Raw genomic sequence first — 23,054 nt, forward strand, 5'->3', positions numbered from 1 at the left:
TTATTTATTATTATTGTTTTCTTCTTCTATATTATGTATTGCATTGAACTGCTGCTGCTAAGTTAACAAATTTCCCGACACATGATGGTGATAATAAACCTGATTCTGATTCTGAAATGTCATATTGTTAGCTCTGTCTGCTATGATTGACAGTACTTGACCAAGGGAAAACATTGACTGAATTGACAAGGTCGGGGCGTTGCTGCCTGTGAGACTAACAGGAGATGGAGGTTGTGGATGCAGAAACAGGAAAACCAAGTTCTCCGAGTAAGAAGAAGCACTGTGAATTTGTCAGAAAGAGGATGTGAGAGTGAGATTTGTCAGAAAGCTCGATGAGCATGAGTGGACTCTGCCATTCACTCTTTATATGGACTGTGTGACTGTGTTGTTTCTGAGGTGATCAAGCATTGCTGAGGTTCCAGGAAAGATCAGAGGAGAGCACAGCAGGATAGATGTGAGGCAAGGAACGATACTGGGCAGGAAGGCTAGAGGCATGTGACATCAGTGAGTTTATAGGTACCATGGATGACAGACAAGTCACTAATGAGAACATTATAAAACTCCTGAAGGGCTATTATAATTCAAAAATGTTGGAAGTTGTTTAATTGCAGTGGACCAACTGCTCGAGGGAGCAAACAGGACAGCAACCGGAAGTGAGATTGTGTGGTAAAATGAGAGACAGTTTTGCTCAGGGCATGATTCTGGGGTGCAAGCAGGCCACAGGCCCATAATGATGATAATAGTGGGGCACAATTTCAACACTAATGGCAAGTCATGTAGATTGAAAATTGGCAGATACGTGAGTGCCAATGGCTTGGCGTCATTTGTTACATGTCTCTAGCCTTCTGTAAGCAACAATCTTCCATTTTCTGGTGCGTCACCATGCCTCTCTGTTCTTCAGCCTTTCCTGAGATCTCAGTGATGTTGTTGACCCTAACCAATCTCCACTTGTCTCTTGGCAATGACTCTCAGCCTTACAATGTCCATTCACATTCTTGAAGAAGTTGAGTAGCTAATAGAGAATGCAGACCCCAATCTCATTAGAAATGGAAAATGCAATGCATGCAAGGAGGTGGGAACAGTCATAGTCAATAGTATTTTTCCTATGTTACAGAGAAAGGACTTAGTGTGACATAGTTACATGGGGTATCTTACAGAGTATTTTAAATTCCATGTGGCATTTTATAATGGTCATATTTTAAAGTGATATAGATGTGGTGCCTGCCTCACAACGGAACTATGACCAGTCCACAGTTATCTGTGCTGCAGATAGCATTTTCAAGACAAAAGATGTGACAATACTTATTGCAGGTCAACCTGTACACACTGATAAGCTTACAGGGCAACCAAAGAAAAGATTGTTGCCATTGAATTCATTGTATTTAGTAGTGTGCTAAATAGATTGTAGAATTTCATTTGGTTATCAGTGTTGTAAGGAGCTTATGTTGAAGTTTTTGTACACTGTATACCACATGGAGTATCTTTAAACTCTTGGGAATATTTATGTACAACTGGAGATGAGGAGAAGGGACCAGATGTATGCTGTATGTAACATTAGCTGAAGTAAATTGTGATATAGGGTTTATAGATGGAAAATTAAGAAATTAATTATAATTAGCTAATTGCATAATTTCATATGTAAAATATTTATTTGATGGCATATATTAATATATTTAGGCAGTTGTTGACATGGTTGTACAACTCTCGTTTGGAAAGGGAAACTAGTGTTGACTGTGTACATACCTTTATAGAGTCAATATGTCATAGTGTGGCCTTTATACACCTTTGCATATGACACGCTTTTTAATTTGAGAATAGCTGCTTTCAGTATAGGATACTCTGCTGTTTCTGCTCTCCAGCCTAAGTGATTGTATTCGCAGCAAAACAGACCTTACAGCAAAGACTTTCATTAACAGCTTTCAAATTGCTCTTGATTTTGTGAATGCGTGTAGAAACACAATTTGCAGAGGAAGAATGCATTATGGCTAATCCCACAGATTTTTCTTGCACAGCTGTTCCTGTCTATTCATGATTGACCTAATTTCCTAATGAACGGAGCGGTTTAGCTCTCTTAACATTTTCTGTCATCTACACCTGCTTGGACTTTAACAGTTCTGTTATATTAACAGTTATTTCAAGCTTCAAACTCTGATTGTTGAGGAAATGAAGGTAAAGGGTATCATAAAATAGTGTTTGAAACAGTATTTTTCCAGAATCATTGATGAAGCTTTCAGTGGAAGTCCATGAAATGAGGAAGAGCAACCCATTTCAGAACACTTTTTATCCTCTGCAAACGTGTTGAAAAATGAATGGTTGCAGATGGCAGCCCATTTAACAATAAAGAAGTATTACAGGATATTGTTTTCCATTGTAAATGGATACTCCGAAGCTTTCTTTTTTACTTGTTGATCCATGTACAGCACCCGAGGCAAACTCAGAGTCTGCAGCAGACAGCAAGTATTAGCCATAGCTTATAAATATGATTTTATAACACTGTTATGTTAGCTGATATTCCTTTAGCATATATCACAAGGTCCTGCTGATGCTGGAAATCCAGAGCAACACACACAAAATGCTGAAAGATCCCAGCAGGCCAAGCAGCATCTATGGAAATGAATAAACAGTCAACATTTCAGGCCGGGACCCTGCATCTGGACTGGAAAAGAAGGGGGAAGATGCCAGAATAAAATGATTGGGGAGACGGGAAGGAGGACAAGCAAGAAGGTGATAGGTAAAGCCAGGTGGGTGGAAAAGGGGTTCAGAAGTAAGAACTTGGGAGGTGATAGTAGGAAAAGGTAAAGGGCTGGAGAAGAGGGAATCTGATAGGAGAGGAGAGTGGATCATGGGAGAAAGGGAAGGAGGAGGGGCACCGGGGGAGGTGATAGGCAGGTGAGGAGAAGAAGTAAGAGACCAGAGTGGGGAAATGAAGAGGGAAGGGGGAGGGAGAAATTGCCAGAAGTTGGAGAAATCGTTGTTCATACCATCAGGTTGAAGGCTATCTAGACAGAACATGAGGTGTTGCTCCTCCACCCTGACTGTGCCCTCAGTTTTATTTACTTAGGCACACTATCTCTATCGTGACTTAAGATTGCAGTAAACTGTTTATGAAAGATTTACTGGAACATTGCTAGAGTTTCCATCTATCAGGAGATGTAAAATAAAATTATTTAAAAATCTTCTGCTTATTCTAGTATATGTAAACGATCCCTTAAAGAGGAGTAAGGCCTTCACTTGACATATTGACTAACTCCCTTCTCTGAACTAGCATCACCAAACCATTTACCTGGTTCAATCTTAATTGTTGATTATGAGCTCCACAGGGGACTGTCTTGCCTCCCTTTCTCTTCACCATTTACACCTCGGACTTCAACTACTGCACAGAGTCTTGTCATCTTCAGAAGTTTTCAGATGACTCTGCCATAGTTGGATGCATCAGCAGGGGAGATGAGGCTGAGTACAGGGCTACGATAGGAAACTTTGTCACATGGTGTGAGCAGAATTATCTGCAACTTAATGTGAAAAAGACTAAGTAGCTGGTGGTAGACCTGAGGAGAGCTATGGTACCGGTGACCCCTGTTTCCATCCAGGGGGTCAGTGTGGACATGGTGGAGGATTACAAATACCTGGGGATACGAATTGACAATAAACTGGACTGGTCAAAGTACACTGAGGCTGTCTACAAGAAGGGTCAGAGCCTTCTCTATTTCCTGAGGAGACTGATGTCCTTTAACATCTGCCGGATGATGCTGAGGATGTTCTACGAGTCTGTGGTGGCCAGTGTTATCATGTTTGCTGTTGTGTGCTGGGGCAGCAGGCTGAGGGTAGCAGACATCAACAGACTCATTCGTAAGGCCAGTGATGTTGTGGGGATGAAACTGGACTCTCTCACGGTGGTGTCTGAAAAGAGGATGCTGTCTAAGTTGCATGCCATCTTGGACAATGTCTCCCATCCAGTACATAATGTACTGGGTGGGCACAGGAGTACATTCAGCCAGAGACTCATTCCACCAGGATGTAAAACAGAGTGTCCTAGGAAGTCATTCCTGCCTGTGGCCATCAAACTTTACAACTCCTCCCTTGGAGGGTCAGACACCCTGAGCCAATAGGCTGGTCCCGGACTTATTTCATGACTTACTGGCACAATTTACATATTACTATTTAACTATTTATGGTTTTATTACTATTTATTATTTATGGTGCAACTGTAACGAAAACCAATTTTCCCCGGGATTAATAAAGTATGACTATGACTATGACTATGTAGCTCTGATGTGTATTGACATAGAGAAAAGAATCACAAAAGGAAGGATCAAAAGAAAGAAGAGATAAAAATAGAAATGCTGGAAATGCTCATCACCTTTCTGCATTTGTGGAAAGAGAAACAGCCCACGTTTCGGGTCTGTGACCCTTCATCAGGACTGGAAAAGAGAACATGCAAGTTTGTTTTCAGTGAGAAGGGGTATGTAGAACAAAGACAGTGTCTCTATTAGGATGAGTCAAAATGTTTTAATAATACAATTACCGGCACATTAAGCTTCTAAGTCTACATAACGAGTTGTTAACAGTTACATTCACAGCAGGCTAGATTTAAGCATTTAGGATAAGAAAAACTAAGCCAGCATGAAACAAGCACAAAAAAGTGGGGGGAGAAAACTAAGCAGGTAGAATCAGAACAGTGAGACAGTTCATTTTTCAGTGAAGAAACCTACATCAAACCTGAGGAAGAGAAAAATAATGTAGTCTGTGCAGTGGTAAAATGAATGAAACTAAGGGAATTTCTTTGATAGAGTCAGTATGTGGCAGATAGGATGGGCTGCAATGGTTGCACCCAATGGTTTGACGTAGTCCTGGCTTACTGGGGTGTATTCAGCAAGCCACGCTCTAAACAAGCCACGCTCTAAACAAAGATGAAAAGAGAAAGGTGGTCAGGTAAGTTACTCTTACGTCAGGAAGAGCGAGCACATTACTTCAAGCTTGATAGATTTAAAGTGAATAAATCCCCAGGGCCTGACAATGCATCTTCAGACTTTGTTGGAGGCTGGAGAATAAATTGCAGAGATACTTACTTCATCATTAACCACTGATGAAGTTCCTGAAGACTGGAAGATAGCTAATGTTTTAAGAAGTTTGGCAAGGATAAACGAGGGAACTACATGCCAGCCAGCCTGATATGAATAGTGGGGAAGTTTCTGGAAGAAATTCTGGAGAACAGGATCTACCAGCACTTGGGTAGACAGAGTCTGATTAGGACCAGTCGTCATGGTTTTGTGTGTGGAAAATCATGCTTGATGAGATTTTGAGATTTTTTATTGAAAAAGGTAACCTCAAGTATAGATGAAGATAGGGAAGTGGATATTTTGTATTTAGATTTAGGAAGGCCTTTGACGATGTCCCATATGTAGGCAGGTCAGGAGGGTTAAGTCCCATGGAATCCAGAGAGATCTAGTTAGGTGGATTCAAAATAGGAGGTAGGAAACAGAGAGTGATGATTGAAAGTTATTTCTTGGAATGCAGACTGGTATCTAGTGTTGTGCCACAGAAGTCAGTGTTGAGACCTTTGTTACTTGCTTTATGTGTGTGTATATTATATATATTTTATTTGGATGTTAATGAACAAAACTTGATCAATAAGTTTGAGGGTGACACAAAATTAGCAGGTGTGTTGATAGTGAAGAAGATTATCACAGTTTACAAGGGGATCATGATTAGTTAGGAAGTGGGCTGAAGAAAGGCAAATGCATTTCAATACAGTTAAGTGTGAGGTGATACATTTTGGAAATTCAAACTAATGTAGAACTTGTACTACGACTGGTAGGACACTAAGGGAACGTAATGGAACTGAGGAACTTCAGAGTATAGGTGCATATTTTTTTTAAAGTGGCATCTCAGATAGACAGGATGGTGAAAAAAGAATATAGCATGCTGGTCTTTATCAGTCAGAGCATTGAGTATAGGAAATGAAACATTATGTTGCAATTGTATAAAACCATAAGGCAAAGGAGCAGAATTTGGCCTTTCAGCCCACCGAGTCTGCTGTGCTGTTCCATCATGGCTGATCTCAGATCCCATTCAACCCCATACACCTTGCCTTCCCACCATATCCTTTGATGCCCTGACTGATCAGGAAATGATCAACTTCCACCTTAAATATACCAATGGACTTGGCCTCCACCGCAGTCAGTGACAAAACATCCACAGATTTACTACTCTCTGGCTAAAAAAATTCCTCCTTCCCTCTGTTTTAAAAGGTCACCCCTCAATTTTGAAGCTGTGCTGTCTAGTTCTGGATACCCCACCATAGGAAACATCCTCTCCACAACCACCCTATCTAGTCCTTTCAACATTCGGTAAGTTTCAATGAGATGAGCCCGCGTTCTTCTAAATTCCAGTGAGTACAGGCCCAAAGCTGCTAATTGTAAGCAGAATTTCAGATGGTGAGGAGAAGGCATACAGGAGTGAGATCAGTCAGCTGGCTGAGTGGTATTGCAGCAACAACCTTACACTCAACATCAGTAAGCCCAAGGAATTGATGGTGAACTTCAGGAATGAGAAGTCGAGGGAACAGATACCAATCCTTATTCAGGGATCAGCAGTGGAAATGGTGAGCAGATTCAAGCTCCTGGGTGTCAACATCACTGAGGATCTATCCTGGCCCAACATATTGATGCCAAAGAAGGTACAATAGTCTCTATATTTCATTAGGTGTTTGAGGAGATTTAGTATGTCACCAATCACTCTCGCAAATTTCTACAGATGTACTGTGGAGGGCATTCTAACTGGTTACATCACAGTCTGGTATGGAGGGGCCACTGCATAGGATGAAAAATAGCTGCAGAAAGTTGCAAACTCAGCCAGCTCCATCATAGGCACTAGCCTCCCAGCATAGAGGACATCTTCAAAAGGTGATGCCTCAAAAAGGCAGCCTGTATTATTAAGGAATCCTATCTCCCAGGTCATGTCTGTTCAGAAATCTGATAGTGGAGGGAAAGAATGTTCCTAAAATATTGAGTGTGTGTTTTCAGTCTCCTGTACCTTCTCCTTGATGGTAGCAATGAGAAGTGGACAAGGACTGGGAAATGTGAATCTTTAATAATGGATGCACTGTTTATTTAATTTAAATTTACATACATTTTTATTGTAATTTATAGCTTTGGTTATTACATCTTTCACTACACTGCTGCTGCAAAACAACAAATTTCACGACATGTGCCAATGATATTAAACCTGATTCTGATTCTGATTGAATGGTGTCACAGCAACAACCTTGAACTCCCCGTTAGCAAGACCAGGAATTGATTGTGGACTTCAGGAATGAGATGTAAAGAAAACATAGAAAGGTCGTCATTGAGCGATCAGAAGATGGAAAGGGCAAGCACCCTTAAATTCCTGGGTGCCAACATCTCAATGGATCTATCCTGGGGCCAACACATTAATGAAATCACAGATAAGGCATGCCAATGGCCCTACTTCTTTAAGTGTTTGAAGAGATTTGATATGTCACCAAGGACTCTTGCGTATTTTTGCAGATGTACAGTGGAGAGCACTCTTAGTGATTGTATTACAGCCTGGTATGGAGGGTCCAATCAATGGATCACAAGAGGGTTGTAGAGTCAGCCAGCTTCATAATGGCCACAACCCACTCTACCATGTCCGAACTACGATGACAACCATTGAGGACATTTTGAAGAAGTGGTGCCTCAAGAAGATAACATCCATCATTATGGACTGAGGACACACCCTCTTCTCTTTACTACCATCAGGGGAGAAACAGGAGCCTGAAGACCCACACTCAAAGATTCAGGAAAAGAGTTTTCCTCTCCACTGTCATCAGATTTCTGAATGGTCCATGAACACCACCTCAATATTCCTTTTTTTCTGACACTATTTATTTATTTTGTAATTCGTAGTAATCTTATGTCTGTACACTGTACTGCTGCTGTAAAACAATTAATTTCATGCCATATAAGATAGTGACAATAAATCAGATTCTAAAACTGAAAAGAAGGCAGAAAAGATGTTGTCAAGACTGGAGTGCTTAAATCAAAGGGAATGGTAGGCTTGGCAAGGTTTTTATTCCTTGGAATGAAGGAGAACAAGGGGTAAACTTAGACAAAATTTAAAACTATGAGAGGCCATGATAACAGTCTTTTCCACAGGGTAGGGAAGAGCAAAACTAGGGAGCATATAGTAAATTTAGGGTGAGAGGGAGAAGCTTTATAGCAGACCTGAGGGGCAAACTTTTCATGAAGACTATGGTGAGCACAGGGAATGAGCTGCCAGAAGTAGTTGAGCTAGGTACAATGGTATCATGGAGGGATTGGGACCAGCTAAGCGGGCATCTTGGTCAGCATGGAGTCATTGGCTGAAAGGACTGTTTCCACATTGTTTTGCTCTATGACTCTAGAGAATTCAATATTAAGTCCGGACCTTAAATGTTTTTTTTTACTTTTAACAGATGTTGCCTGACCTGCTGAGTGTTTCCAGCATTTTCTGAACATGTTTCACATTTCTAGCAATGACTGTTCTTTTGACTTTCCAGTCATCATAACTCGGCATTAAATGGGGCAGAACATGCTATCAAAATCTGGCACAATAACACATGCCATACCTCTGTTTGGTTAAATAGTCAATGTGAGAATGTCATTAAAATACTGCAAAAAATAGATTGCATTCTGCTGAAAATGGCCTTTGCAACTGTGTCCTTTTAATGACAGGAGATGGTTAAAGATAAAGATAAAAATTAGCTTTAGGAATTCTTAAAACAATCAGCTGCTTTCGTGACTAATATTAAAGAGGAGTGCAACAAATAACAAGATGTGAACAATACATTTCTATAATAGACATAATGGTTCAGCAAGTTTCAATGTAGATAACTGTTGGCTATCACAGTTTGATTAAGCAAAATAGGAGGTTATATATTACAAATAAAACATTTTGAAGAGGTAGAAGAATAATATAAATTGAGTAAGAATAAGCAAATCACTACATCTTGTGATATAAGCTAATAAAGCATTAAAATAAAATTCTTTGTTATTTCCTACAGAGATTGAATCGAAGAGAAGAAATGCAAAGGACGGCAATCGTAAGTTAAAAGAAGAATGCAGAACTAAAGTCTTTGTCCACTGACGAGAATGCCACTGGGAGTGGTTGAATGGAAGGTGATGGATGCATTTGGTGATCAGCCAAAGTATGAAGCTTACGGAAGAGATAGATAAGAAGAGCAAAAGGAAAAGATACAAGATGTGTGGGTGTCTAATATAGAGGCACCACTATTCTGTGACACATACAAGATAAAGGCAAAGTCGGGAAGAAAGAAAGAAATTTCATTCTCCATTAATGCTACCTGCACCCTGGTGCAGTAGAAATTGCACTACTGGCATAGGATGGGTATCTTTCTGGATAGATAATATTTAAATAACTGTACATATTTGACGGCACACACGTCATTGTTTTAAACCATGTTCACTGCAAGGCTGCTACATGGGTGGAATATGAACAACTTAGGGCAAGATTAAGATTATTTTGCTGCACCTTGGTAGGGCAAATGCAAGGAGACAGTACACTAAGGGCAAGATCCTTAACAGTGCTGCTGGGCAGAGAGATCTTGGGATCCAAGTTCATAGCTCCTTGAAAGTGGCTACACAGGTCGATAAAGTGACTAAGGTGGCTTTAGAATACTTCCTTTTATTAGGCGAGGCACTGAGTTTAAAAGTCAAGCGGTTATGTTGCAACTTTATAAAACTCCGATTCAGCCACATCTAGAGTATTGCATATGCTTCTGGTTGCCCTAATATAGGGAGGATGTTGAGGCTTTGAAGAGAATTCAGAAGAGACTTACCGGGACGCTGCCTGGTTTAGAGGGCATGTGCTATCATGAGAGGCTGGATAAACTTGGGCTGTTTTGTTTGGACCAGCAGAGGCTGAGGGGAGATCTGACAGAGGTTTATAAGATTATGAGAGGCACAGACAGAGTAGACAGGAAGTGTATGTTTCCCAGGGCTGAAATATCTAACCCCAGAGGGCATGTATTGAAGGTGAGAGGGGGTAAGTTCAAAGGGGATGTGAAGGATAAGCTTTTTACTCTGAGTGTCGTGGATGCCTGGCATGTGCTGCCCAGTATGGTGGTAGAGGGAAATTCATTAGAGGCTTTTAAGAGATGTTTAGATGGACACATGGATGTAAGGAAGATGGAGGAATATGGATACTGAGTAGGTAGAAGGGATAAGTGTTTGAGTGTTTTTGATTTGCTTTTTTAGCTGGATCAGCACAACACTGTGGGCTGAAGGGTCTGCTTCTGTGCTCGACTGTTCTACGTTGTCCATAATGATATAAGCACTCTTGTACCTCGGCTCACCCAGGCTGAAAGTTTTGCTTCTACAGCAGCAGACAATTACATGGCTACTGGTCATTACTACTGAGAGTTACACTATGGTCCTGATAAAGCACAATGTTCACAGTTGGAGTCGAAATCGGTTCAAACAACTGGAAACAAATCTGTGGCCTGACTACAACAAGTCATATCTCCTCCCCAAGCCGCCCAGAGACATCTACTCCCTATCCATTCTATACTCTGTTTGGAAATGGTGTCTGTATTCCAAGCTAAAGATGAGCAGTGTTGCAAGGGTAAGACAGACACAACTGTCTTCAACTGTTTGGCCAGCCTACCCTGAATTGACTTCCGGTGCCATAGGAATGTACTAGCAGTTAAACCGGAGAACTTACCATTGCTGTTGAACGCCTATCAGGGAGATCATTAGAGAACCTTAGCGGATATCAGCATATTGCTGAGATCGAGATATTTTATTTTCTCGGTCTAGCCTTTCAGCATGTCACCTCTGTAAATTCTAGCATTACCCCGCTATCAAAAATGAATCTAGCTTCAATGCTAAGGTAACCATGGTGACAGCATGTCTGATTACTTTAGAACAGTATATACTTATTAGAGAGCTTGTGTAAAAAAAAAAAATCTCAGTATTATAGAATCTTTGCTGCCAGTAAGGAGTTCTCACTGTGACTACACAGATTTCCTCAGGTGCTCCAGTTTCCTCCCACAGTCCAAAGATGTATTGATTGGTAGGTTAATTGGTCATTGTAAATTGTCCTGTGATTAGGCTATTGTTAAATTGGGGGTTGCTGGGCACCGTGGCGCGTAGGGTCGGAAGGCCCTATTCCGTGCTGTATCTCAATAATTAATAAATAAATAAACAAACAAACAAACAAATAAATCCAATTAAAACTCAAAATGATGGAGTTACCTTTCCACATAGACATTCTTCCCTGTCCCTAAAGCATACAGGCTGCACAGGATCCTATAGCATGACACTTGGACATCATCCACTGTAAACACAAAACCATATTTCTGTGAGTTTAAAGCTCTCATTAAGCAATCTCCTACAACAGTTCTAATTGAAGCAAATATTTACCAAATATGAAATTAAAACCCTTTTCATTCTTTACCAATTCAGCCTTCTTAATTTTCCAACATTACAATAGGATGGAAAAACTGGAAGGAAAACATTTTAGGACTCAAATATGAGTCCTTTTCCTGTTCTTTTGGCACACTTATTATACCAGGAAACAACAAATAAAATAGCTCAGTTGACAGATTTTTTTTTTGTTTTCTGTCCATTGACAACAAAATGCAGCAAGAGACCAGTAGTAAAACACTAGTAAAGGCAGCAGCTGAAAACACACATATACTTTGAACATTATTTCTCCTTGATATCCTTTCAACTGATTTTGCCAGTATTACATTCCTGTACAAAAATACTTTCTCATTTATTCTGTTGCATTATACTATGCACCAACATGTTTACTTATCTTTTCTGACTTGATACTACAGACAGGAAAATCTGACTTTCCCAGTACCAGGCTGTATCCCCACCACCATCAACTCAATGAATCGTATTTACAATATCAAGGTTCTTGCAGAATTTCCTCTATGTGCCTTGATTTCAATCCTGAGACAGATGATATGAATATCAGTCCCATTTATTCATGAACTACCAATGTCAAAGCAAAAGACGGCATGGCAAGTGACTGCTGTATTGCCATTCTGAAAGAGCTTTTCTTTCAACGTTCCTATTTGACTGATGTTTGTACATATTCTTTCTCAGTGTAACTTGCAGATACATATTCACACCTCTTACAAGTTCCATAGGATTCTGTCTTCACCATCCTTTCTGAAATGGTAATCCATGTTTAAGAAGTTAATGTAAAGAATCATGGAGTTGCACAGTGTGAAAACTTGCCCTTCAGTTCATCACATTCACACCAAACTTTTGCCTATCTGCACAAATAACATTTGCCTGCATTAGTTCTCTTCTCTCTTCTTCCCCCTTCCATCAGGCAGATAATGTAACAGTTTGAAAACACATACCACCAGGCTCAAGGATAATTTCTATCCTCCTGTTACAAGACCCGTGAATAATCTTCTTATATGATCAAAATGATCTTGATCTCTCAATTTACCTTGTCATGGCCTTTGCATTTTACTTATTCATCTACTTACACTGCACTTTCTCTGTAACTGCGAGACCATATTTTGCATTTTGTTTTCTATTTGTTGAACTTATATATGGAATAATTTGTCAAGATGGCATGCAAACACAACCTTTTCATTGTCTCATGATTTGTATCTGATTCCACCATCTCCTCCGGCAGCAAGTTCCAGATATCAATCACCTTCAGGGTAAAAAACTAGCTCTCAAATCCCCTTTCAAGCTCTAAAAATAATGGTAGGATACACAGACTTGTTAACGTACAAGTTGATAAGCATCCTGCAGCTCGGATGGGATATTTAGTGAATAGTGTATCAGTAACCTCTGAATAACTCAGTGTGAGCTTAGCAAAAACATTGACTTCTGTTCACGTTTCATACAATTGATGTATCCATATCACAACTGATCAGTAAATATCAGTCAGTTTTGTCTTGTCTTATGGTCCAATAAAAGTTTTTTTTAATTGCTACTAATTGGCAACACATGGAAACTGAGCTCCTTTCGGACTCAGGCTGAACTACAGAAGACAGGTAGGAGGTCTAGCCCCTGCACACGTAGCACGCAGGCCTATTGGCATGTGGACACGCTGTGGTGCTCGTGAATCAGATTCCCAGCTATGGGTAAATATCCCCACTGCCTTGTGGGCAGTTTCGGGTGAGACAAAGGCCACAGGAGTAAACCCAGACAGCAAAGCCAGAGTGGAGCCCCTAAGGCGGCTGGACGTCATTGAATATCCTTCCAATACCTCCTCCAGCCAAGCTGGTGCCAAACTATTGCTTCATAAGCTTTCCTTTGGACTACACTGGTGAGGCCGAGAGGGGCACCTTGATAACTATGCATTTCAAGATCTCAAACACGAGGAAATCTGCAGATGCTGGAAATTCAAGCAACACACATAAAAACTGCTGGTGAACGCAGCAGGCCAGGCAGCATCTATAGGAAGTGGTACAGTCGTTTCGGGCCGAGACCCTTTGTCAGGACTAACTGAAAGAAGAGATAGTAAGAGATTTGAAAGTGGGAGGGTGAGGGGGAGATCCGAAATGACAGGAGAAGGCAGGAAGTGGCGGGATGGAGCTAAGAACTGGAAAGTTGATTGGCAAAAGGGATACTGCTTTTTTTCTCTCCCTTTTTTCTCCCTCTGTCTCTCTCACTATAACTTCATGCCTGCTCTCCATCCTCTGGGCTCCCCTCCCCCTTTCTTTCCCCTAGGCCTCCTGTCCCATGATCCTCCCCTTCTCCAGCCTCGTATCCCTTTTGCCAATCAACTTTCCAGTTCTTAGCTCCATCCCTCCCCCTCCTGTCTTCTCCTATCACTTTGGATCTCTCCCTCCGCATCCCACTTTCAAATCTCTTACTATCTCTTCTTTCAGTTAGTCCTGACGAAGGGCCTCGGCCCAAAACGTTGACTGCACCTCCTCCTATAGATGCTGCCTGGCCTGCTGCATTCACCAGCATTTTTTATGTGTGTCATTTCAAGATCTCCATATTTTCTGCCAAGGCTTATTGTGATTATGATGATCACCCATTGTTCCTTCGAGACAGACGGATGCCAACCAACCAGTGTCGATCAATCACTCTAACCCAGAAAGTGAGCAGCTAAACACGTCATTCTAAATGGTTGTGAATTATTGTTGTATATTTTAAAAATGCATGATATCCTAAGGTTAACTTTATCTCACTTTTAATTCCTCCATTTTTCATATTCTCTTTTAACTCAAACTTAATTTTCCCCTCTGTAATCTATCTGCACCTTCTATGACTCTAATTCACATTTGTTTATTGCCTTTTCTATTGGTTCTTAATTCTCAATGGTCAAGAGACACTTTATTGTATTCTGATTAAATGTCAGCATCCTTCAACATTAGCTCTATTTCTCCCTACATAATGCTGCCTAAAAGGCTTGGTATTTGCATTTTTTTAACCTCAGATTTTTAATATCAGTGATATAAACAATACTGTGCAAAAGTCATAGGCACATATACAGTATATAGCTAGGCTGCCCAAGTCTTTTGTATAGGTTCAATATGTACATTTAATGTCAGAGAAATGAATGCAATACACATCCTGAAATTCTTTTTCTTTGCAAAATCCACGAAAACATATTATGTCTTCCAGTTATTAAATAACACTGAACTAATACAAAGCTAAGTAGTGTTATTTCTGTTTCTCAACCATTTTATTTTAATCAATATATAGTACTGTTCAAAAGTCTTAGGCATCCTAGCTATATACTTATATATATGCTTATGACTTTTGCACAGTCCTGCAGCTACAAACGAGAAATTCTGCAGATGCTGGAAATCCAAGTAACAAACACAAAATACTGGAGCAACCCAGCAGGCCAGGCAGGGTCTATGGAAATGAATGAACAGTTAATGTTTTGAGCAGAAACCCTTCATCAGGACTGTAAAGGAAGGGAGAAGAAGTCAGAAATATAAGGTGAGGGGAGGGGAGGAAGAAATGTAAGGTGGCAGGTGATAGTTGAGACCGGGAGAGGGAGAGGGGTAAAGTAAAGAGCTGGGAATTGGTGAGGAGATGAGGGCTGGAGAAGGGGAAATCTGTTAGGAGAGGACAGAAGACCATGGAAGAAAGGGAAGGGGACGGAGCACCAGAGGGAAGTAATGGGCAGGTAGGAAGAGGTGTGAGAGGGAAATAAGAATGGTGAATGTTGAAGGATAGGAGGGGGATAATCACCAGAAGTTTGCAAAATCGATATTTGTGCCATCAGGTTGGAGGCTACCCAGACGGAATATAAAGCGTTGCTCCTCCAACCCGAGTGTGGCCTCATCGTGGCGGTAGAGGAGACATGGACTGACATGTTAGAATGGGAATGGGAAGTAGAATTGAAATGGGTGGCCAATGGGAATTCCTGCTTTTTGAGGTGGACAGAGCATAGGTGCTCGGTGAAGTGGTCTCCCAATCTATCTTGTGTCTCAACAATATACAGGAGGCCATACCAGGAGCACCAGATACAGTAAATGACCTCAACAGACTCACAGGGGAAGTGTCGCCTCACCTGAAAGGACAGTTTGTGGCCCTGAATGGTAGTGAGGGAGGAGGCGTAGGGGCAATTCTGGCACTTGTTCAGCTTGCAAGGATAAGAACCAGGAGGGAGATCAGTGGGGAGGGACGAATGGACAAGGGAATCATGTAGGGATCGATCCCTGCGGAAAGTGGAAATTGAGGGGAGGGAAAATTATGCTTGGTGGTGGGATCTCCTAGGAGATGGTGGAAGTTACTGAGAATTGTGTGCTGGATGTGGAGGTTTGTGGGGAGGTAGATGAGGACATGAGCAACACTATCCCTCGTGTGGCAGTGGGAGGATGCGAAATGGAAGAGGTGTAGGTGAGGCCAGCTCTTTTCCTTGAAGAAGGAGGACATCTCAGTTGTTCTGGAATGAAAAGCCTCACCCTGAGAGCAGATGCAGTGGAGACGGAGGAACTGAAAAAAGAGAATGGCATTTTTACAAGTGACTGGGTGGGAAAGAGGTATAGTCACTGTAACTATTCACAGGCCTATCAAAACATCTTCCAAATTACCTCCTGTCCCACTTCTCTCTCTTTGCTATGTAAGCTTACTTTTCCAGTTATTTACAGCATTTTTGAGCTGAATGGTGTGGGAAAGTCCAATGAAGCAGAAAAGGCCAATCTATTATCCAAACTCTCTTCTCTTCATACAGCACTACCGGACAAACACTACACTGGGGGATCGGTAGTGGAGAGGCTCGGTTCCTGGACATTAACATATCGGATGACCTATCCTGGGTCTAGCACATAGGTGCAATCACAAGGAAAATGTGCCAGTGCCTTTATTTTCTTATGAGGTGATGGAGGGTCAGCTTGTTCCGAAACACTCTATCAAACTTCTACAGATGTACTGTTGAATGTATCCTAACTGGTTGCATCAAGGTCTGGTTCAGTAAGTACACAGAAAGCTGCAGAGAGTAGTGTACTCTGCACAATACAATCAAAGATGCACCCCACCCCTCCCCTCCACTATCCCCACCACCATCAGACATGTCTGCAAAGGTCTCTGCCTCAAGAAGGTAACAAGTAAGAAGATCCCTACCATTCGAGCCATCCCATCTTTTCGCAGCTAACATTGGGCAGTAGGCGCAAAAGCCTGAAGTCCCACACCGCCAGGTTCAGGAACAATTGCTCCCCTTTGATCGTTTGGTTCTTGATCCAATCGGAAAACCCTAATCACCTCTACAGTTTAGCAACGCTATGATCACTCTGATCACGTTGCCCTAAAATCCACATTTTTTGTACTAACTTTTTCTCTTGTAAAAATTGTGTCTAATTCATTTTTAATTTATACTTTTCTTGTAAATGCTTCTTATATGATGCTAAGTTCCAGGGCTGCTGCTGCAAAGAAGTTTTTTTTATTGCATCTGCATTTATGTACAGTATACATATGCATATGACAATAAACTTGACTCATCTTTCTGTTTTCAGTCAATGCAAACAAACAAATGGTTGCAAATAAAAGTCAAATTGAAGTCTACAAGTGACCATTATATCTTTGCACTATGTTGAGGAACCGGGTTACTCACAGATCAAGTCAGTTCCAAACTGATGTTGACTGATATGGCCAAAGAATGATGTTAGCACAGGTAGCAGAACTACAGTTGTGTAATTGATATTCTGTGTAACTCCCTTCAGTTGCGATCGTGAATGTGTGAATTTTCCAAGTTTCAGATTTTCCAGTGTCTTTTCCAGATCTTCAGCTGCATTTTCAAAGAATGTACGCAGACCAGCTTTTACCAACTCTAAGCCAGACTTCATAACAGTCCTGGAATACACAAAGGATAAAATGCACAATCTACACATTTCCACATTTCCAGTGGGGGGGGGGGGAGTGGAGACAAGTTTTGCTTAAAAATCTCGACGTAGGTGAAAAATTTAATGAAATATGAAAAAAATTGCTTCAGATACCTGGGGTCTAGAGTACGTGCCAAGATATGTAAACAGTTCACCATTGTTCCAGAATCAGTGCCTATAGAAGTAATCAAACAACTGAATATTATCTTATTTATTTACACAAATACTGTTAATATTTTAAATGTCAATAACCCAATCAGGATTTTTACATATTATTAGGTTACTTTTATCTACAAATAGGCAAGTGTGTAGAATTTGCAGCTGTAATCCTAAGGTGGGATCAGCTGGTTAATGCTACATCTTGAAAAAACCCTTAGTGAATAGCAGGAGTTGAAGAGCTGCTCTGTTACTGGGTGGGCATAAGAAAGAAATCTGTTGGCTTTCATATAACTCTTCAGCAGGCGAGGTGTGTTGCTTGGCAAAGATGGCTGTGTACCTTATTTGTACATCTCCAAAGTTCACTCTTGCTTCCCCAAGCAAACAGCTTTTGGATGGTAATGGCATAGTCTACAAGCTATGCAGCATATTTAATACTATATTTATGCACAAACAGAACATTGTGGTGTTGTTAGTCAAGAATAATTAGGTGGCCCTCTTTCTGACTGCAGCAATACATTTCAGAGGCCTATTAGTTTTAGACATCTTTGTATTTTTGGAAATTAACAACTATTATTCTCACAACTATATGCTTATTGAGATGTTGTGCCCAAAATTTCAAGATAGTTTGGACCTAGGGGCACAGACACCAGATTGCTTTGGATATCAGAGAATATATTTATCTCTGACTATCTTAAGAAATTTATCCTTCAGATCAATTTTGTAAAAGAACAGAGCTGGGTTCAGTTTGGTCAACATATTTATGCAAAAATGCAATAAATAACACAGCAAAAGTATAAATGACAAGCTGGGATGGATCACCACTCAAAAGCACAGATTTTCTTCAAACACATTTTCCTTCATATAGAAGAAACATATTAGCTTTTATTCCCTTTTTCCTGGAGATCTGTTAGAGGCAGCCTTCAGAAAAAAGAGGATTACGAAAAATATTTTCAGATCATCTAAAGGATTTGGTTGTAGAAAAAACATTAAAAAATAAGATGGATTGTAACCAATTCACCCAAGTCCCAGCCCCATTATTATATTCACAGGATGATCTTTAGCTATCCCAGCCTTGGTGCAATTGGATAATATTCAAATAATCAAGATTTTAGGCTGCTTACCAAAGAGTGAGATCCTATGTCTGACTAGGGCTGCAAGTTTGCAGAAAATACTAGATCAGGAAAAAGCAGAAAAGAAGTAAAGATGATAGAAGTACATAGTTACAGAATTATCCTCTGTGATTGAACTATTAATAACAAGAACAATAAAAAAAGCATTTTCACAGATTAAAGGTTCTAACATAAGCTATCTAAAAAGCTCCTACTTTCATGACTCAAGATCAAAGCAATAAAGTTGGGAAAAGGCTTAATATCATTTATATTAAGATTCTCTAGTTCCCTAGTAGAGTAAGTTGGACTCTTCACCTCCCAGTCTACCTGATTATGATCTTCCACCTTACTGTTTACCTGCACTGCACTTCCTTTGTTGCTGTTACACTTTATTTTGCATTGTTATTGTTCTACCTTGTTCTACCTCAATGCTCTGTGTAATGATCTGATCCATATGAACAGTGTGCAAGACAAGCTTTTCACTGTAGCTCAGTACATGAGACAATAAATCAGTTCCAATGTTTTAAATTTGGATTTTATAATTATTTGACAAACAGTGGCTTCCTCTTATTAGAACATAATTTTAAACATAATCACAATTTTCTGCACTTGAAAATTATTCCTTTCAAATGAATTGTCATGTAAAATTTCTGTAAAGTATGACAACATGTAGAAAAGCAGCTTTGCCAACCTTGCCAACATTTCCTTTTCTTTATTGGATGCATATCCACTGCTGCTGAGGCTTTTGGTTGGAGAGGACAGGAAGTACATACAGTGATTCTTGAAGTATTCATCAATCAGAGGAAGCAGAATCTGGGAAAGAAATATATGAACGATTATTTCTACCAAGCACTGTTTCTTAATTCCTTGCAGTTTGTTCAAACTTTATTGCACAATGAATGTCCATTAACTCTTGATGAAATATAACATGGATAAAAATGCCTCAACAATTACAAATTCTTGGCAACACATTTCAACTGATACAATGTTCTGACATGGACTGAATGAATTGAAAAAGTATTGGTAAAGAATATCAGTGGCTTCCACATGAAAACAATTTAACCAAGTTTTGCTTTATTGGGGTGCAACATGAAGGAGTTTGTTAGGAACCTGTTCCACATGGTGTAGTTGAAATGGATTACATTCTGAGATTGAAGCGTATCATGATAACAAAATGAGAAAAGAATACTTTACAATGCTCAGTGCAAAGCTTTCGAAAGGAAAGTTGCACTGTTCAGAGTCTCAATATATTTCACAATTTTACAGCCAGCAGAGCACTCTAGGAAATACAGCTTCCGTTGTAACATAAGAAACAAGGCAGCTGATTTGTGGACAGTAAAGGCTGATTTATACTTGTGTGTCAACTTGACGCCGTAACCTATGCAAGTGGCCTACGCGCATTGTGAGCATTTATACTTGTGCGTTGGTGTGTCTGCGTCGCTCTGCAATTCGGGCATGTCACGCATGTGCACACACCTGCCCACATGAGGCTTCATGGTCATGGTAGTCTTTCTCAGGGTAAACAAGTTTAAAGCGAGCGTCTTTTTTCGTAAAAGCGAAATGTGTCCTCCATAATTTCGGAGGTCTGTAAAGCTTTATGGAAAGCATTGCAGCCAGAGTTCCTTCCCTGCCCTTCAGTCAGCCAATGGGAAGCTATTACAGTGTAGGAGGAAATGCGATGCTACCAGGCGGACCAATCACAGTTGTTGCGGTCTGCGTTGCTGAGACGCGTAGTTACATTTTGGGAGAGGTGCACGTCAGGCTACGGCATAGGGATCCGCGTAGGCTCTGCGTAGGGTTCGTGGCGACGCCGTACCTACAGCATAGAGTTGACGCACAAGTAAAGATGAGCCTTAAGTGTGCACAATGAGCTCTCCGATGCAGCCAACTTCTCTGGTGGTATAAACTGAGGGGCACCACAGATAATGTCCCTGTTTATTTCATAAGCTCCTATTTTCATTTGAGAGGCAAACTGAATCTTTTTTACATCTCACCCAAAAGACGGCTTCTCTGTAAATACAGTTCCTTTTCCTTTAGGGAACACAACCTTATTTCTCAAAGGTGGGACTCAATAAATTCAGTTGCAGCTAACACTGAATTTAACAGTTTTCCTTGATGTGTACCATGTTATATCTGCCATATGGATCCTCTGATGCATCTACTTTAGAGTAATGGCTGGTGCAGGATGAGTTCTCATTTGGCAACTCATTTATATCAAGTGGCTGGAATAACAATTCTCCAACACATTTATGCACGTGCAAACCGGTCTTCACACTCAATCCACAAACATTCTTATGGCCTGGATGGCCATTTCACAGGACATACACTCCATGGATTATCAAACTCAGACAACACAATATTATCTACATTTGCATCATTTCTTTGAATCCTGCTCTTGAGTTGCATTGTCATTTTATCAGTGCAGTGTTTCCAAGATTGCAGTTTGATGCATGTTTATATTTGAACTCTAACTGCTTAGGTCTGCTCCTTAGGAGCACTCCTCCAAAATTTTATTTTATTACCTCTCACTGCTGGAATGAGTTGCCCAAGGAGGTGCCACAGTGAAACCACAAGCTTCATAAATTATGGTTCTCATTGGATAAAATATCCTGTCAATCCACAATATCTGTCAATTTGAAGTAGCGAATAAGAGAGAGAGAGAGACATAATTGCAAGGTGGGAGCCATTTGAAAGTAAAAAGTCTCACCCAGAGTGAGTTTTTTTGAGCCAATAAAAAGGGACATGTAAGTGGGTGACCATTGTTGGAGTGGGCCAAGGCTAGAGCACAATAGGTTTGGACAAGCACAAGTGAAAATTCTAAGTAAGTTTCTAATAAGATTATTTATGATTTTTAAGATTAAAATTTTTCCCCTCTTTCTTTGTCTATTAGTACATAGCTGGTGCAATAAGAATGGATCCAGGGTTAGTGGTGTGTTCCGCGTGTGAGATGGGGGGAGCTGCTACATTCCTTTCTGCGATGCTTACAAAGCTCTTCTTTGCCCAGCTTTAGGAAAATCAGACCACTCTTCGATCCTGCTTTTGCCGATGTACAGGCAGAAACTGTAACAAGAGGAGGCCATAGTTAAAACCGTCCACTGTTGGTCCGACCAATCGGCCTCCAGGCTGCAGGACTGCTTCAATGATGTTGACTGGAATGTCTTCCATGATCAGGATGTCTCCGAGTTCACTGATGGATTCACATGCTTCATCCGGAAGTGCATCGACGATGTTGTCCCCCCAGAAGTCAGTCAGGGTCTTCCCGAACCAGAAACCCTGGATCAATAGTTCCGTGCGAGCAGCACTTACCGCGTGATATAGACCTTACATTGCTGGAGATCAACCAGAGCTCAAGAAAAGCAGCTATCATCTGCGCAAAGCTATCAAGGCTGTGAAACAACAATACAGGGACAAGATTGAGTCAACATTCACAACGAATAGCACACGTGACGTCAGGCGAGGGCTGCATACCATCGCAGACTTCAAAGCCAAACGTTGTGGTGCCGCCAACATCGCGGCCTCTCTCGCAGAGGAGCTCAATCACTTTTATGCTCATTTCGATGTCACTAACTCTGAGCCTCTGAGGAAAGCCACTGCTACAACCTGCAACCTGGTCATCTCTGAGGCTGAGGTACACAGATGTTTCTCATGTGTGGACAGTCACAAGACTGCGGGACTGGACGGCATCCCAGGGCGAGTACTCAGGATGTGCGCAGCACAACTGGCAGGTGTGTTTACTGACATTTTTAATCTCTCCCTCTCCCAGTGTAGAGTGCCCTTCTGCTTCAAAACGTCCACCATTATCCCTGTACCCAAAAAAGACCAAGGTAACATACCTGAACGACTGGCTTCCTGTCGCACTCACCTCAATAATAAGCAGATGTTTTGAGAGGCTGGTCAAGGACTACATCTGCAGCATGCTACCACCCACACTGGACTCCCTACAATTTACCTACTGACACAACTGATTGACAGACGACACAATAGCCACTTTTTGACATACCACCCTCACACATTTGGAGAAGAAGGATGTTTATGTGAGAATGCTGTTCTTGGACTACAGTTCAGCATTCAATACCATAATTCCATCCAGGCTCGATAGGAAGCTCAGAGACCTTGGCCTTCACCCTGCCTTATGCAGCTGGATCCTGGACTTTCTGTCAGATAGCTGGCAGGTGCTAAAAGTGGGCTCCCTCACCTCCACTCCTCTGACTCTCAATACAGGAGCCCCTCAGGACTGTGTACTGAGTCCTCCCCTTTACTCCATGTATGCCCATGACTGTGTCGCCACCCACAGCTCTAATCTGCTAATTAAATCTGCTGGTGACACTACATTGATTGGCCTTATCTCAAACAATAACAGGGAAGAAGTCATCTCTCTGACACAGTGGTGTCAAGAAAACAACCTCTCCCTCAATATCACAAAAACAAAGGAGCTGGTTGTAGATTACAGGAGGGATGGAGGC

The 23,054-nt window shown here is 41.0% G+C and overlaps 1 protein-coding gene across 7 annotated transcripts in view; it reads right to left on the reverse strand.

Annotated features, from left to right (window-relative positions):
• Positions 1-23,054, reverse strand: part of ryr3 (ryanodine receptor 3) — a 380,802-nt gene that overhangs the window by 108,979 nt on the left and 248,769 nt on the right. For all 7 annotated transcript variants that reach the window (XM_072266800.1, XM_072266764.1, XM_072266754.1 and 4 more), the window contains 5 exons: positions 19,283-19,404; positions 18,604-18,653; positions 17,438-17,498; positions 17,056-17,294; positions 11,256-11,337 (listed from right to left, as the gene is read on the reverse strand). In XM_072266800.1, the coding sequence (XP_072122901.1) occupies positions 11,256-11,337; positions 17,056-17,294; positions 17,438-17,498; positions 18,604-18,653; positions 19,283-19,404 (554 nt within the window). The remainder of the gene's footprint in view (positions 1-11,255; positions 11,338-17,055; positions 17,295-17,437; positions 17,499-18,603; positions 18,654-19,282; positions 19,405-23,054) is intronic.

The sequence above is a fragment of the Mobula birostris genome, chromosome 1 (genome assembly GCF_030028105.1).
Source record: "Mobula birostris isolate sMobBir1 chromosome 1, sMobBir1.hap1, whole genome shotgun sequence".
In the NCBI taxonomy this organism is placed as follows: Eukaryota; Metazoa; Chordata; class Chondrichthyes; order Myliobatiformes; family Myliobatidae; genus Mobula; species Mobula birostris.